Source organism: Asterias rubens, chromosome 4 (assembly GCF_902459465.1).
Source record: "Asterias rubens chromosome 4, eAstRub1.3, whole genome shotgun sequence".
NCBI lineage: Eukaryota > Metazoa > Echinodermata > Asteroidea > Forcipulatida > Asteriidae > Asterias > Asterias rubens.
The window spans coordinates 7,853,348-7,871,695 of record NC_047065.1 but is presented as its reverse complement, the minus strand read 5'-3'; the positions used below and the strand labels follow the sequence as shown (position 1 = coordinate 7,871,695).

At 38.8% G+C, this 18,348-nt stretch overlaps 2 protein-coding genes across 2 annotated transcripts in view; one reads left to right on the top strand and one right to left on the bottom strand.

Moving 5' to 3' along the window:
• Window positions 1–5,077, bottom strand: part of LOC117288891 — a 33,317-nt gene extending 28,240 nt beyond the window's left edge. The window contains exons 1-4 of the mRNA XM_033769759.1: window positions 4,748–5,077; window positions 3,210–3,253; window positions 1,687–1,892; window positions 256–365 (exon numbers count right to left, since the gene is read on the bottom strand). Of these exons, the coding sequence (XP_033625650.1) occupies window positions 256–365; window positions 1,687–1,892; window positions 3,210–3,253; window positions 4,748–4,938 (551 nt within the window). The 5' untranslated portion in view covers window positions 4,939–5,077. The remainder of the gene's footprint in view (window positions 1–255; window positions 366–1,686; window positions 1,893–3,209; window positions 3,254–4,747) is intronic.
• A 119-nt stretch (window positions 5,078–5,196) lies between these two features.
• On the top strand, window positions 5,197–14,742 carry LOC117289627 (programmed cell death protein 6-like). Its single transcript, XM_033770833.1, has 5 exons — window positions 5,197–5,346; window positions 7,564–7,625; window positions 9,994–10,197; window positions 11,159–11,268; window positions 12,848–14,742. The coding sequence occupies exons 1-5, from the start codon at window positions 5,294–5,296 to the stop codon at window positions 12,947–12,949; spliced, it is 531 nt and encodes a 176-aa protein (XP_033626724.1). The 5' UTR covers window positions 5,197–5,293; the 3' UTR covers window positions 12,950–14,742.
• Window positions 14,743–18,348: the final 3,606 nt, after the last annotated feature.

The following is an 18,348-nucleotide window of genomic DNA, read 5'->3' as shown; positions in this document are numbered from 1 at the left end:
TAATAACCAATAGTTTCCACTGCGTTTAATACAACTGACCCAAATCACCTGATGACATCATCATAATCTTGGTTGTGCCTTTTTGTGAGTCAATTTCCCTGTGTGTATTATAAAGTGCAGTGCACATTATTATATGATGCAGTGTTTACGGACAAACCAGTTTAACCAAAAATGAGCAGACGCTGGTGTCAAGATTCATTAAAAAATACTAAAATACATGTATAATTAAGTAGTTCAGCAAGTGGTTGTTCTTACCTGATAAAATATCTCTCTATAGATACAGTCATAAGCTTTGTTTCCCACAGTAGATTGAGATTGTGATCAAAACATAGGACAGTCCAATCAGCAGTAACAACAACTATCACCTGTTATAAAAGAAATCAAATGATGAACCAACAAAGAAAATATTTACTAGAGTGGAATTGTGTCAATTAAGCTTGGGCGATATCACGATATTATCTATCGAATATCGCGATACCAATTTGTAAATGATTTCGATATCGGATCAATTTGGTTTAAATCGAAATATCGATATATCGCAATATATCGTGATATATCGTGATATATCGTGATATCGATTAAATATCGCAATATCGCGATGTATTTCCTAGCTGAGACATCTTGCACCCCATAGCTTTGGAGTGAAACCAAAAGAATAGGTCATTAGAACACCTCTCTTGTGCTATGACTGTCTCTTCTACAACTTTCACTGGGAGTTTGAAGACTGATGAAGTCAAATTTAATTAATCGCGATTATATCGAATATCGCGATATATTGTCAGCGATATATCGTGAATAAAATAAATCGATATCGCCCAAGCTTAGTGTCAATATCAGTTAAGCGTAAGGACTTAGCCTTGGCCAAGAATCATTACTCTCCTTGGGGACACCAGGTGACAACAGACTTACAAAAAAAACCCATCCTTTTCAGAAGTTTCTGCAAGCTCAGAACTACGTAAAGCATGGATAATTGCCTGGGGTCAATTTCACAAAGAGTTAGGACTCGTCCTTAATCTTAAGGTCTGCATGCTACAGTGCAGGGTTGGGACTTGTCGTAAGTCCTAATATTAATCCTAAGTTAGGAAAAGTTTGGTGAAATCGACGGCAGGTACCATATCTGCAGCCGTCAGAAAGTCCAATTTTATCAACTGAAACATCAGGGCCCAATTTCATAGAACTGATTGACCAACAAAAAATGGCTAAGCACAACAAAATTATGCTCGGCTGATTATGGTTATAAGTCAAAATACCATGTAACATGTACCATCTGGGATCGGTATCCTGCTCATTCTCGCTAAGCAGAAATTATAAGAGACGTTAAATTTGCATCAGAGATAAAGAATATTAATTTTGGTTTTTACCCATACATTAATGTGTTAGCACTGTATACTCAGTACTTTCCCGAGTCCTGTGAAAGATATCACAGGATGTTACATGTACTCGAGTAAAATTCGAACCCACGACCCTTGCGATAACAAAGAATAAAGAATTGTAAGGGTCGTGGATTTGAATCTCACCCGAGTAACATGCCTGTGGTATTTTTTCACAGAACTCGGGTAAGCAGAAATTGTGAAGCAATATTTTCTGCTAAAGTGTAGCCTTCACCTTGAAGTGGCTGTCCGGCAGAGTTAGGCAACCTCTCATACAAAAAATTACAAATAAATATAGCTTAACCTCAGTACTAACCTGTTTCCGGACTTGCAGCATAGACTGGTACGGCTCCAAATAGCCCGTTGCTAATGCTTTCGGTTGTCTGTCACTAAGGGAAGCATTCCCTGTAACCAAGGTTACCTCATTTTGAAGTTGCATAAAAGGGAGCACCTTAGATTGCTGAGAATGCTTGGGAATCTTAAGAAGCTGCAGGTTGGGTTCCTTTGTCACAATAAGAAGTTCTGAAATAAAATAATATTAATAATAACATCGAAACATTATAGCGTACGTATCTACCAAACAAGGTACTCAAGGAGTTTATACAAACTTTCAGACAGATAGGTTATTGCAGTGATGAATTCTGAGACCCAATCATTTAGCACCTTATACGTGTTTACAAGGTGCTACAGCGCATACAACAGCAACAGCCACAGCCAGGAACACCGGGGCGAGCCCTCTTTTTGATAAGTGCACTGGGTTCTCTTATGCAGTACACGACACATGGGAACAATGACTTGACGTGCCATTCAAAGGACGAAGCAATGGTTAATTGTCTGGATTCAAACCCACACTCTGCTAATCAGAAACACCAGAGTTTTAATTTGGTGCTCAGCCACGACACTTCCACAGTGTCATGTATAGAAGACCTAAGACTTACATGTATCATCAATACAGGGCATACAAAACTGTCATATTAGATAAAACACAGAAACACAGAAACACAGAGTACAACTATTAAACAAGAAGCTGCTGATATAGCCAAATCCGATGCCCTGAATTTATAACTGAGATTTATCTCAAGCTGCTACTCTTTTGATCAGTGTGATGTAATTTCATGTTAAGCCACTAACACCAGACACAAACTGGCTCTAATGACAACCACAGGTGCATCGAAAAATATATCAAGCTGGTATTTATCTACTAAAATCCGAAAAACAAAAGATTTGGACTTTGCAATATAGCTAGAACTACATACAAGTGATATGATTTTTTTGTCAATTTGGTAAACTTACCCACAAATGTAGGCCTATAATGCCATATTTTGCGCTTAAAGCCAATATTGGACTGTTTCAGTACAGAAACAAAAAAGTTCACAGATTTACAAATAACTTAAAGGGTTTACAGAAGGTAGTGGTGAAAGACCTTTCTTGAAATATTATTCCATGAAATGCTTAACTTTTTGAGAAAACAGTAAAACAATATCAATTCTCGATATTGAGAATTACTGATTTATTTTAAACACATGTCATGGCACGGCGAAACGTGCAGATACAAGGGTTGGTTTTCCCGTTATTTTCTCCCGACTCCTACGACCGATTGAGCCTAAATTTTCACAGGTTTGTTATTTTATATAGAAGTTGTGATACACGAAGTGTGGGACTTGGACAATACTGTTTACCGAAAGGGTCCAATGGCTTTAAGTAGCAGAAATGTTGTGCCTGCAACCAATGTACATACAGGGTTCATGTGTTGACACAAATGACTTAGCAACAGGAAATAACTTTGAATCCTGGCCTGAACTTTAGATTCTTTTGCAGCAGTCAAGTTTGGTTTCTTACCATTTAATTCATCGCTTTCAACATCAGTAACGAGAGCAGAGGGTCTGAAAGAGAATCACATGACAACAGTTGGAGGTTATTCTCATAGACATAAACTGCAAAAAACTGAAGCATTAACCAAACAACTTCCTCTCTAAGAAGAATTGCCTCAAATGTGTGAGGATGAGATCCACTGCGTGTTGCGCACAGGTCCAAGTAAAATAGTATGAACTGCCATCAAGTGGACAAATGTGTTCAGATAGTGAGATAAAAACAAAAGGATGGTGTTGACGAACTACTTCAGTTGATGATACCTGAATACCTGTATACCTTTATACCTGTAGATTCGGGCTCTGCATAATGAAAGCTAAATGAAGCCTTATAAAAAGCCTATCCATATTCACACAAAACTTACTGCAAAAGTACTGAATGCAATGGAAGTAGCAAAGTCAAATGTGAGAGCAAAAGTGAATGAACTTAATATTTCCATATGATCCTATGGTGAACATCCTGCAAATAAAACTATACATATGTCAATGATCCCTCAGTGCGAGTTTGAAGGCATTGAAAAATTTTTCTTACACTGGGTTTACCGCAAGACTGTTCCAGTCCTGAAAACATGGGAAGGAGTAGTCAGTGTACACTGAAGACTTAGTGTAAGGGGTGACGAAACAGGATTTGTGATCTCTAAGCTGATGTAGTTGGATGGGTGTGAGGTATTGGTTCCAGGCAATGTCGCTGTGACACTGTGTAGTGGATGTTGTACATCATGGTCAGGTGACTTTGAGTGCATCGCTCCTGTACTCTGTAAGGATGGCCAGTTAAGTTCTTGAAGTACAGCAGAGACACTTCTTGTCCTGTGATTACACCCGTTACACTCTGTAGGGTGCATTACAAAGAACCTGTTCTATCCCATAGACCGGCTCCTACTAGGACAGCTTGCCAAGCCTTGCAGTCAGCGGCGGCGAGTACATGCACTTCCTAGTTCCTGAAAGGTTTACAGTCTCTGTCAGCAGCCACCATCAGATGTCGTTTGGCCACGTCAAAAGTCTTGGCCTGCCATTTGGGGTGTAATTATATACTGCGCTTCGTATTAAATGGTGGCCGACATCTTGGGTCAAGACTAATCCACATCTGCCTTCTGCGTAGTGGTTGTGTTGACGGCCAGTTGACGGCTGTTGGCAACAAGTTGACAGCAAATAGTAGGACCAGCCAATTACAATACCAGTTGGGCGTGGGCTGTCTTGGCAGTGCGCCATCGGTCTTAGGAAGGTGAAATAGTGAATTTTAAAGAAAAAAAGTATAGGCCTACACATATCTTTTTAATCTGTGCAGTATGAACGAAGTAATGTTACATATTTGTGTGTAAAATTATCCATTTTATGTTGTATTGTAACATGTGTAACCAACATACATAGCTTATAATATTAATCAAAATACCACTTCACTTGAATCTTGATCACTTGCTGCACTTGCATAATTCTTAATTGAAGGCTCATCTTATCACACAATTTGTGAGTTTAAAAATGCTCAATTTGTATTTAAAAAAATTCACTCACATAATTTCCCATTGTTGTGCATAATGTCCATTCACATACAACGACTGGTCACTGTCAACTCGCCATGCTGGTTCAATGCTGTAGCTGTGGCGGACACGAAGTAAATACGTAGCCACACAACACAGGCAAAATAACGAGACTTCTCTAACACCTACAGTTATTGACTTCAAGCGAAGAGATAACTCATCCATTTGTACTCTTTACTAAATTTTGACACTATGTTATTTTTTTTCTAAACAGTCATCTCACAATATTTAAGAACAAGTGGAAAACTACCGTTGTCAATATTTTTAACAGAGTTCACTGTTTACCTATTACGTCTGGCACCTTCTTACACAGGTTCAAAATAAGAGGCTTGGTCCAGAAAAATGGGTGTCTGACTATTTAGTCTGATACCTCAATGTGTCTGCATTTTTAACTTAGATATGTGTAGTTTGAAGTTCAGGAACAAGGGCAGTTTAGTATTGTGATTTCTTACTGATTCAATTCAACTCGGGGTTTAGAGAGCTCATTTTCTGCTTTCGAGTGTTTGGTTTTTGTTTCGAAATGGCAGTTCCAGATCAACAACAGCAACAGTTCCTTTGGAATGTATTCAGCAAGTGAGTTAAACATTAACTTAATTAAACACTCTGAAGTACCTGTCAGTGTATATTTACTTACATTTGTGAAAGTTAAATTTGTTTCAGAAATGGTTTATAAATATAAAGTAGACTATAATAACTTTAAAAATCCAATGGCTTATTCAGGAGTAATATAACTATAGAATACAGCATTACATGGCCACCCCTAACCCTAACCCTAACCCTGTGTAGTGCCAGTTGAAGCACTGCCGAGAGGACTTGGTAAATCTAATGTGGCCTTGTATTCTATATAATTGTAAAAGTGTTGAAACATGGGCGTGACACGCGAGCTTGCAGTCTGTGCATAAGACAGTTTCTTCATTCCTATTGGTCGATAGCAACGGCCGGGACAGTTGTGCCACATCACGCGATATCACGCGATATGCGCGATGCGCTCAGCATTCCCTTAAAAGTTGTTTACCCGAGGGCGTCGGAGGGTCTTACCATTTCTGTTTATAGCTGGAGGGGTGTTGTGTGGAAAGAAATCATTGAACAATTATAGACTAAAACAGTTATAATTTCTGCAGTTATTTTACTTTTTGACCAAAAGTGTTGATATTTTTTTACTGAAAAGGTATTTATGAATGGGAATCAAAGTGTGTTGAATCGGTTTTCAACTTGTAGTTTAAACCTGCCGAGGCCTGGTTCTTGATAATTTACCTCGACTTTGTCTCGGTAAAATTATCAAAGAACCAGGCCTCGTTGGGTTTAAACCACTAGTTGAAAACCTCTTCTCCACACATTGATTCCCTTAGTTCTATTCCCCTAAAGGCATTTTAGGTTAGTTTGGAAGGGCAATTTTTTTTAATACAAATAATTATTCATTTGACCCACCCATCTCAGCTTAAAGCTACCTCCAGGAGTCATTGTCTTCTTCTAGGGTGGTATGGGTGGCTTATGAGTAAAAGCACACGCCTTCACCACTTTGGCCCTGCCCTCGTTCCAATTCCAAGGGGAGGCGCTCATTGTATCGCAATACTTCTAAAGTTCTACTCGGTATACTATATTACTTAGACCCACCCAGTAACTGGGGCGCTGTATTCCTTTTTCGAAATTTTTGCATTTTCTGTCATATTCCTTTTTCAAAAATTTGACATTTTCTGTCATTCTAGCAAATTTTGACATTTTCTGTATGTTTGTACAAATTGCAAGTAAAAAAAAACTGTGGCTGCTTTGTGAGCAGCCACCACTCCCCAGAATACCTCAACTCTGAACTAAAAGGCAGGCAAGGCAAAGATGTTGCCGGGGAAAGAAATCCACCAGATGATGATTCTTGGGAAAATGAGTTTGGGAATAGACTGTGTTTACTTGGGTGGTATGACCTGGTATTACATTCAGATGATTGGGCTAAGGTACAATAGGTCTGGATTGACTGCAATATTTTGGTTGTGGATTTTGTGGTGGCGGAGGGTGAGGCTGGCTGCCTGGCATGGTCTTTTTCTGTCCTTTAAATCTGTGTAACAATCTAATAGTTGCATTGTTTTATTCTTATGTGCCAATGGAAACTAAATTTCTGTATATTTATGATGCGGATGCAGACAATATACATTCTAGTTCTAATTCTAAACCAGTAACTGGGGTGTTGTATATATCCACTAATGTGGAGACGAGCGCAGAACGAACCGCTTACTTCTAGTTGGAGTACCCACAAGTTGAAGCCAACGCCAATGGCATTAGCTGTATTGGGCGCAATCTTTTAAAATGGCAATTCGCGCAAGCCAATTTTTTCATTTGCGCATACGGGGGACAGGAACAGAGTTAAAGTCTGCCATCTCAAAAAATTGCGCCGCTTCGAGACACAAATAATGTGGTTTGCACAAATAACTCCATTTAGGATACAGGGGACGTCGTTGTCATCATCAGACTAGAGACTCATTAAAAAAATTATAATTAGTTATAACAGAAAGTTTACTTTCAAGTTAGGGCCTATTCATTTATCAATTATACAAATTTAAGATCTGTGATTATTGAGCAAGAATATTGTGTAATGTGTACACACGCTCAGTACCTGACTGTGATTTTGGTCAGAACATTTTCATGAGGCCTAATTAATGAGTGAAAAAGTGGTGGTTGCATCTAAGTCAAATCGCCTATTTATTTTTTCTGATTTATAACTACGTGTACACTGTACACAAAAAATACATTTTGTATGGACCAATGAATTCTTCTGACTTTTAATTTTTGAACTCTTTGCAGGGTTGACAAAGACAGAAGTGGAGCCATTTCAGTGGATGAACTTCAACAAGCTCTATCAAACGGTAAGTTTGTGCACACCACAGTTTAGTTTATAACTTGATTCTAGCAAACTGTTTGAGCTTACACTTTGTGGCAGTGTCATGGCCGAGCGGTTAAGAGCACCGGATTCAAGCACTGGTGATTGATCAGCGGGGTGTGTGTTCGGATCACGGTCGTGACACTTGCTGCATGGGGGATGTAGTGCTTTCTGCTCTACCGGCCAGGCTTCGAATTGATGATACCCAAGCCTACATTCGTATGGACTATGAAAGGGGTAACCCTGTTTCAGCCCTAGGAGTAGATGGCAACAGCCTCTGGAAAAAAATAATTGTAGCCCACACCTTGAAGTGGCCTTCAGGCCTTGTGTGTCAGGCGACTTGCATAAAAAAAATATTAAAAAAACACTGTCTAGTATGTGTGAGCAGAGAGAATCAGATACATTGGAAAATTGCATTAGTTTGATGAAAAAATTTGCTTAAAAATTACTTATTTGGGATATTATAAAAATTTGAAGGCTATAGTGCCTGCCTAGCGCTGACTGTATGTTCGCTCGGCCCCAGCGGCCAGTCTATCCAGGACCGCTGGGATGGGCTAATCGCTTGCACAGATTCTTGTTCAGGAAGTACGTCATGTATGCAATGCATAGAAATATGGTGCAGTGTGAGTGTGATACATGATGGGACTGCGCATTATTAAACCAATGTGCGTGCATGATACGTTTGCCCATCCCAGCGCCTTTGGTTAAAGCAAGGCGCTGGGGACGAGCGAATGACTGTATGTTGTTTTCCAACAGGTACAGTTTGTTAATTCTTTTGAATGCAACATCCCATGCATTGTTCGCCCCGTGCAAACATGGGCAGTCCATAGCAGTTCGTCCAGTTCTGTAAGGTGGCCATTGTTCAGCAGGGAGCATTCGGTGATGGGTTTGAAAGGGGAGCTGCTGAACAAAAGATTATCAAGAACTTGAACTTTATTGATCAAAGACCAACCATGGTTTCCTGTCCCACTTTTAAGAATAAATGCTCTTTAGTCACCTACTCCAACCTTATACCTGAATTCATTCAACCGTAACTTTATTGTATTGTATTTCACATAAGTACTTGTCTTGTCCCCTTCTTTTGAAGCATAGCTGTTGATATGAAAGATGCATTTGTATTTAACACACTACATGTATTGGTACACACTATTGGTACACACTATTGGTAATTACTCAAAATAATTATCATTATAAAACCTTTCTTGATTCGACATTGTGAGAAACAGCTCCCTCTGTTGAAGTAATTTTCCACGCATTTGATTTTGAGACCTCAAGTTTAGAATTTGAGGTCTCGAAATCAATCAAGCATCATAAGCACACAACTTCGAGTGACAAGGGTGTATTTTCTTTCATTATTATCTCGCAAATTCGACGACCGGTTGAGCTCAAATTTTCACAGGTTTGTTATTTTATTCATATATTGAGATACACCAACTGTGAAGCCTAGTCTTTGACAATTACAAATAGTGTCCACTGTCTTTAATTTTTGTTAGCCTTTAAAGTGGTACCACTGTCTTCCTTGTTTTATTCCTAAACATTTATAGGCCTAAGTGTCCAGATTCATTTTACTGTTGGGGTTTGATAAGGCCAGCATTGAGAAGGCCAGAATCCAACCCAGTATGGACCGTATTAAATATGACGTCACGCGGCTCAAATATCTGACCTACAAGATGGCGTCTGTGCGTTTGCGTTTGTGTGTGCGTGCATGTCCCATAGAAATCAAACCGAGAATGTTGCGTGCTGCTTGCCTCGATGATGTATGCGTTTGGACGCGCATACGGTTTACCCTACAAGATGGCAGCTTTTCATAGCAAAAAGGGGTTGTTCAATACGGTCTATTCTCATGATGACAACACTTAAAGGATTTCAGGACTTGTTGTAACACAAAACACAATGTCCACAGATTTACATTAAACATACACCGTTTGAAGATAATGAAAGTAGAAAGTGTACCTTAAAATATTAGTTGCTGAGGTGCTGTAGTTTTTGAGAAATGAGTAAAACAATGTCATGAAAATACCTTTTTAGATGCTAAAATAATTTGGTCTCATGATCACTGAGACGGAAATTATTTTCAAGACATTGTTTTACTCATTTCTTGAAAACTACACCACCTCAGCAAGTATTATTTTCAGGGAAGCTTTCTACTATCATTATCTTAACACTGTGTAAGTTTAATGTAAATATGTGGACATTGTGTTTTTTGTCCAACAAAAAGTACATAGACCCTTTAACTGGGGTGTGCTGAACTGCCAATTCATAAAATCCCATAATTGTCTCTTTCCTCAGATCATCCAGAAACCCAAAGCTTTCACTTTTACTCAAACTGAAACCCTGTGTTCTTTATTGTACAGGAACATGGACACCCTTCAACCCAGAAACTGTTCGCTTGATGATCGGAATGTTCGATAGAGACCACAGTGGAAATATTAACTTCCAGGAATTTGGTTCACTGTGGAAGTACATCACAGACTGGCAGACCACATTCAGAAGCTACGACCGAGATAATTCAGGATCCATTGATAAGAATGAGCTGCAACGTGCCATCGTCAGCTTTGGTAATATGCCTGTCACGCTGTATTGTAGAGTGATATTTTTCATGGAGCATCTTTTCTAGGGGTACATGTTCTGTTCCCTACAGTCTGCAGGAAACATCGCTTTGATTTACAATTAAATTATTTTGCTAAGTTTTTCTTTTATCTTTCTCTCTTCTCCCTCGTCAAACCAAAATCCACCAATTAATTAGGCCACTGATTCTAGCCATAAGTAATAAGAAGATTGAAGATGTCACCTGAACCCAATTTCAAAAAGTTGTTTAAAGCAGAAAATACTGCTTGACAAATTTCTTTGCTAGGCAAAAATTGAGTTGGGTACTACTAGCCACAACAATGCAAACTTAACTTTGGGTGGTAACCTGTTTCAGCTAGCAAATTTACGTGCTTACTGGCTTTATGAAGCTGGGCCCTGAAATCAAACTTAGTTGTTGACCCTGGAGCTACTGTGTCCTTAGTAATTATGGCCTTATCAGTTTCATACTGGTAATGCTTTAATGCAGTACTCTGTCATCTCATCTCCCAAATATTAAAAGACTTCAGACCTGAAGCCCTTTATTATGGATCTAAATGCACACACATTTGTTCAACAAGGATGTTTTTTTCTTGCATTAGTCTCTTGCAACTTCTATGACCAATTGATTCAAAATTTCCATAAAAGACTTGTTATTCGATACTACTGTTGGGATACACAAAATTAGAGGACTGGTCCTTGACAATTACCAATATTGGGTACTTTCCCAAGTCCTGTAAAAAAAACTCTACAGGCATGGGTTTTTTTCTGTGGATTTTTTATTCTCAACCTATCCCCATTACTCTTTACCAAGTAATGTTTTATGCTAATAATTATTTTGAGTAATTACATAGTGTCCACTGCCTTGAAACACTAACACAGCATTGTTTACCATTAATGAGAGGATGTGTGACATGTATGTAAAGGCTTTATTTCTTATTTTTATACTTTAAGGGTTTCGTCTCTCAGATCGCTTCTTCACTTTGCTCATACGAAAGTTTGATCGACAAGGCAAAGGCTCTATTGCTTTTGATGACTTCATCCAATGCTGTATTACCCTCCAGGTCAGTGCATCTGTTTTATATTGGACTGTTTATTTCTCTCTCATTAATTTCATTAATCTTCACTTCCTTGGTGTTCAGGCAATTATAAATGATGAAACCTAGGATGCCTTTTAAGTAAACTTATCCATGCCTTTTAAGTAAACTTATCCACTGTAGCTCATAATAAGCCTGAGTACCGTAGTACCCCCTGCCCATCCAGAACCCTTGCACATTTCCCCTCCCCTCCCCTCCCTGAGAAGAAAATAATGCACAAATGAATGGTATGGTACAACTTGCAGCCCAAATTATGTCTTTACCCCCTGCTTGCCACTATGACGAGCGCCTCCAATTGATCAGAAAGTTTCACCAAAGGTCACTCGTTGTTTACACAGTCATGCAAAATACGTGTGTTTAGCACCCCCACAAGTGTTACTTTGACCCTGCCATGGCCGACAGAAAGTTGCTTTGTGCAAAGGGTCTATTGGGAGACTTTGTGGCACAAGGTAGTATACAAATATTGAGTGGCTCGGAGTGGAATGGGAGGAATATTATCGCAAGGTAAAATTTTGACTGTTCAAAACAGTCCAAATTTTACCGAGCGATGATATCCCTTCCATTCCACGAATTAAAGCCACTCAATATTTTTTTATATAACTGACATATAGATCCTTGTCATTTGATGTATTTTAAAAGTATGACATTATGAAAAATCACACAAATTACTGACAACCAAAAATCATATAGCGCCGCGTAGCGGCAACAATGCACAAATCGGATCACAACCTTTTGCACAGGTGCTCCTTTATTTTAGCAGCGATGCGGCGGCTCTGTACTGCTCAAAAACATTGGGAACAAGGATGATCCTAACTGTTGAATGTGAAATGCTATTCCCCATGAGCGAATAGGTCTTTTTGATCGCCGGTGTGGATGGGAGTAATAGTGAATGTCACGTGAAGTAAGTTCCACCAATCAAATGACAAGGATCTGTATGTCAGTTATATAATAGCAGATATTCCAGGACCCAACTTCATGGCCCTGTTACTGCGGAGATGCACGCTTACACCTCACTGTGCATATATTTTTATCGGGCGCTGTAAGTACATAATTCTGTAGTCACATTGAATTGGGCCCAGGTATTTTTCAATTTTTTTGCATATTTCTGAACACATTTCCATTAGAACAATAATAATAATAATAATTGTGGCTTCTTATAAAGCGCACATGTCCGTCACCCAGTGACGCTCCTGGCGCCGTAACATACAGTATTTCCTGTCAGAGTGTGGGACTACGTTTGAATTGTGAGACCTAATTCTGATAGCACCATGTAATGCTTTACAAGATGCTGTGGCGCAATTTGCTGCCAATCAGACCAGGAACACTGGGGCGAACCCCTTCTCTTTTTCGATAAGTGCACTGGGTTCTTTTACATGCGTTACATAACACATGGGACCAACGGCTTAACGTCACGAGCCCAGAAGCCTCATAATAAAACTGTTCACACACTGATATACAAAATGTAAGCCTAAATCTTTGATGTGAACATTTTTTATTTCAGTATGACTAAATTGGTTTTGTTTTTGTTTTTTGTTTTTTTATACAGACCTTGACAAACTCCTTCAAAGCCTTTGACACAAACCGCAACGGTTGGATTGAGATTGGATACGAACAATTCCTGACTCTGGTATTTTCTATGAAATCATAAGGAACACCGAACATTGTGCAGCTTTTTTTAATGCTTTTACGTTATGTTCATAAGTTTTGTACATAATATTAAGTCATTGTCTTCTAGGTACCTAAATTTTAAGGGGGCTTATTTTTCTGTTTGCTAAACCTACTTGATTCTTACACGAGCACATTTCTTCTTTTCACCCAGTGTTCTCTCTTCTCGTTACATTTCACTCTCTGACTTTAAAACTGCTTCCATATCACATGTAATGGAAGACTTTTGATAGGTGGCAGCAGACTGGCCAGGTAAATTTCCATTGATTACGTAGATCTGGGCATGCGCACTTAACCGAGAACAATGGATTTACCTGGTAAAGTATGTGGCCACCTAGCGTCTTAAAAGTCCACCATTCTTGTAGAACATAACATATAAAATCTACTATAGATTCAACTGATGTCAACTCCACTAAAGTGGCTTCTTACTTTATGAGTCTTTTTCTATATGTTACATTTTGCAACTGCCATGCCTCTTAAAGTCCGGTTCATACTTCCTGCAAATGCAAAGCGAATTTTGGTGACAATCGGTACGCGCTCCATTTCCTTTTATGACGCAGATAAAATCGCTTCGCCTGAAGCATTCGCAGGAAATATGAACCAGGCTTTATTCTCTTAATCTCAGTGATGAGTCAGTTTGGGTTTAGTCAATGATTCATTTGACTCTCATAGAGTCATTGATGCTCTTATAGTCATTGGCTCTCTCAAAGTCAATGACTCTGTGATGATACATGTAGATATAGTGACTGAGTAAGTGACTGTGTTAGTTATGATGACTCTGTTAGTGTTGGTGACTCTGTTAGAGTCATTGACTCACTTATAGAGTCTTCAATGAATTTTATAAAATTTTACTTTCTGATTAATAAATCTCCTGAAGATAGAGTCATTGACTCTCTTAGAGTCATTTTCTCTTTCAGACGCAATGACTCTCTGATAGACTCGAGATATTGACCGAGTCAGTGACTCTGTGAGGGTCAGTAACTGTGTTAGAGTTCTTGACTCTCTTAACCCTGGAACAAGTGACAGCTGTCACTGGCCAATTGGTTGCAAACCCTGGAAACAAGAACCACTGGACCTGCTATTTCAGTTTATCCTGTAATGGGGCATCTGTCAACACCTCAAATTTGAATTGCAGACATTGGCGGCTATTTAGCCTGGGGGGGGTGTTAGGGAAAAACAGCTGGTTAGTCCATCAGTGCCGATATTGGAGATTACTGTCCCTATATTTAGATTTTAATGGTTAAAAAGGTGTTTTTAAACATTTTCTTCCAAAATTAAATAAAAACTATTGACATCTCCTCCTCGGGATACTTAAAGCAACCTTAGAATGTTAGAAAAAGCATAGAAGAGAAAAAACACAAATTTTTCCACATTCTGAACTCAATTATGATATGCAAGAACCTCATAGAGACTGCAATCACCAAGCAACGAGTCCATGTGCGCAAAATGTAGGGACGCTCTGGTGTCATTGATGACTCTGATTAGTAATTAAATCTCTTAATGATAGATTAATTGATTCTCTTATAGAGTGAATGACTCTCTGATTGTCACTCCCTGCGTAATTGACTCTCTTGACATTCATAAATTCAATCTGTGTGTGAAAAAGTGTTGCCTTACAGTGTTAAGCCCGGAACATACTTCCTGGGAATGCGAATGCGTCACAAATTCACAACGAAGTTCGCACTGAGTTGAGCTGGGCTCAACTCTCTTGCAAATATTGCAGCAAAAAAAGGGGTTGTGACGTCAAATTCACATCAAATTCGCATCGCATTCGCATTTGCAGGAAGTATGAACCGGGCTTTACCAGGGCCCAATTTCATGGCTCTGCTTACCGTAAGCACAGAATCGACGCTTACGGAAGCAGGAAATTCTGTGCTTACGGCAAGCGTATTTCACGGGTTAGCCGCGAATTTGGGCTTCTGCGCGTGCGTACTTCACGTTTCTAGGCATTCTATGCTTACAAGGCTAGCGCAGAGATTCGGCGCTTGCACGTAAGCAGGGAATCGCGATCGAAAGCGCAGAATTTTGCGGTAAGCAGAGCCATGAAATTGGGCCCAGGTATTACACACAGTATTTTGCCTCATTCCATTTGAACATTTGTATAATGTTATCTGTCTCCATTCTAGCCTTCATCTGACACATCTCAAATAATAAACTTCTCTTAGTCCTTTCTCATACTGAGACTGAAATACTTGTAACCACTGAGTGTTGGTTACAAGTTGGCACAAACTAGTATTCAACAGAGTAAAATCATGAAGACCTTGTTGAGAATTTGCTCTTAAGGGTGCTGTATGTGTTGTGGGGATTTTTTTTATTGTACCTTTTCATGTAACTGAACAAAAATACCATTATTAAGTACTGTTAATATTTATAATTAATAATATTACTCACCTTAACTGAGCTTGCAAATTAATAATGTTGCTTCCTTTATCAGCTACAGTCGACTAATACATAAATTACCATTTCCAATTAAGACTACTTATTAGATATGTATTCAATCAGGTGTGACACTCTTTTTGAACCACTGCAAGTTGTTTGAAATATTGTACTGCACTGAATAGAACAAATCAACAGAGAATTTAACAACTGTTAACAAAGATATCAACAAAATCTGATGAAGATCACCGGCGGCCTAACCAGGGGGGAAAAAAGGGTTTGGAACTGAGGGTTTGGTAGTACTTATACCACACTGGACACAAAGTGTTCTTTTAGATTATATGAAAGAAATTTCTCATAACTTCACTCCCGTCTCAATGTTTCAGAGAATGGATGACTGTACCCTAAAACTAACTGAAAGTCAAGGATATTGAAATGAGTAGTTAAATTGAAATGGTTTCCCAAATGAAGCACTTCAGTGTTCAGTTGAATGGTCCTAAACTTTTGAAGAATGTTTGTCACCAGTGATTTCTGTGTACCAACTGTTGTTCATTAGTAATGTTTTTTCTATTACAGACAATGGAATGGAACTGTTCAACCATGACAACTTCAGTGTTTTAAAATGTTATATCACTTTTTTGACATGATGTATTATCTGTTTACCGTTTAAAGTAAAACATGGGTCTTTATTTTTGTAACATGTCAAATATTCAAACACATCTTTGTCTTTTTGTTGTATTGTATATAAGATACAAAAACTAATCTGTTATCGATTTAGAGGTTCTGTTTATCCCTTGCATATGAGGTCATTAGTCAAAACCGCGCCCTCACTGGGGGTCGATGGAGAGCTTTGATTGGCTGAGAGTTGTGGGCTGGGCGTGTACACGTTTCCCAACCTCGTTCCTATGGGTGATCGATCTCCCCGCGCCATTTTTTCCCAGCATGCATTGCTCGATCATAACCCCTGGAAGTGTAACTCCCAAATATCCAAATATATGGGATATTACATTAGTCCTGTGGTTGATCCATTCTGTGTTGGGCGTTAGTGGCGCACACGCTGGATGCGCTGTGGGTAATAAAAGTCATTGACTTGCATTGGCGTTCAGTGTTGCGTGACAAAAAACGTGAATACGTACATCTTTATACGCACGCGTTTCGGCGTATGGAGCTTTTTGAAGATGCACAGCGTTTCATATTTTGTGCGTATATGATAGCCAATCAAAGACACGGATTGGAGTTTCCCCTCCCAGGGGTTACAGATCTACGCAGGGCTAGCGGGTGAAACGGCGCGCGGTGCTATGGTAGCGAAGTTGCATGTTTGTATTGTTTGGCCACAGCGATGGCAGCTAATACAATGGGTCTGAGTGATTTGTAAGTGTGGGGATAGTGTTTTGGCTACAAAGCTGATGGAGTAATATCTTGTTTTCATTCGATTGTATAAAAGCTCAAGCCATTGCTCATTTCCATTTTTGTTCATGTTTGTTTATGTACCATAAAAATATCATGTTCTCATCATAAATTTAATAATTGGGGTCGTACCATATTCAGTAAATAAACATATGTCTATTATTATATTTCTGAAACTGACTTCAAGTTATATTTTAATTGTTAGTGGCGTGTAAATATACCTTTTAAAACCATGAATGTCCATTAACAACATGTCACTGATCATCTGACTCCCCTCATAGAAATTTAAACAACATGCAATTTAATGCCAGGTAAACAAATTCTAGTCTTTTATTGACCCCCCCCCCCACCCCATGGATCGTTTTAAGTGCCTTTACAACGGGTATCAGCCCCTCTGTTCTTTGCCACTCAAAATTCTCCTAAAAATCGTGTCAACAAAACTTGTAAAGAACTGACACAACCAAAAGTTTGTCACATTTATTTTAAAGGCAGTGGACACTTGGTAATTACTCAAAATAATTTTTGGCATAAAACCTTTCTTGGTAAAGAGTAATGGGGAGAGGTTGATAGTATAAAACATTGTGAGAAACGGCTCCCGCTGAAGTGACGTAGTTTTCGAGAAAGAAGTAATGTTCACTCTGTCCTTACTCTATGGTTCAATGAATTTGATTTCGAGACCTTAAGTTTAGAATTTGAGGTCTCGAAATCAACCATATATAAAAGCACACAACTTCGTGCGACAAGGGTGTTTGTTTACTTCATTCATATCTCACAACTTCGACGACCATTTGAGCTCAAATTTTCAATGGTTTGTTCTTTTATGCATATGTTTAGATACAGCAAGTGAGAAGACTGGTCTTTGACAATTACCAATAGTGTCCACTGTCTTTAACTACTTCTGACAAACCTGCCATAAATTATGAAATTACAGAAAACTAAACAAAATATTAAACTGTATCTTTGAAATTGATCTATTCTGTGTGAAGGGAATTTGTAATTTAACAGAATAAAAAAAGACTGAAGCAATTTGGATTGTTATCACCAAGGCCCATCAATAAATACCCACCCACTACAATCCGGATTAAAATTCTTCCCCTGTAATAAAATAAACTGATAAGCTTCAGGGTGCGTGTCTGAAGAAAAACGTGTTCATCAAACAACTAATAGGATTATGTTTGCATTGTTTACTGAGGGGGTTTGTTTGTTTGTCTGTGTTTTAAGAACTCTGATGAAATGGCTTAATTATAGACGAATTCGAACATGTTTCGATTCCTTTCGTCTACTTTTTTTTCTCAACACAATTTCTTTGGATTCGAGAATAATTATCAGTGGCATCATGGCGGGCAGGTTAGGCATAGTTTATAGGCTTGTCCTAAAGGTCGGCGATAACTAACTCTTCTTAATTTTTTAACTATGTAGTGGGCGTGTTAATCTGTCAATCTTTAGCAAATAGTCAAGCCTACTGTAGTCCGCTTGCGATGGGATGGTCTGATCATCGTAGAAAATTAGACCATATAAGACTAACCCCACCCCAAGTTGACGTTCTGGCACAATCCATTTTTTGCGAAATTGTAATTCACTCTGATAACTCGATAGGAT

What these genes read in the sequence shown, in the direction of transcription:
- LOC117289627 (XM_033770833.1), top strand. Translation starts at nt 5,294, where the DNA reads ATGGCAGTTCCAGATCAACAACAGCAACAGTTCCTTTGGAATGTATTC. An exon ending in CTTTGGAATGTATTCAGCAA is followed by an intron (nt 5,347 to 7,563) that starts GTGAGTTAAACA and finishes AACTCTTTGCAG; the next exon opens with GGTTGACAAAGACAGAAGTG. An exon ending in AATGCTGTATTACCCTCCAG is followed by an intron (nt 11,269 to 12,847) that starts GTCAGTGCATCT and finishes TTTTTTATACAG; the next exon opens with ACCTTGACAAACTCCTTCAA.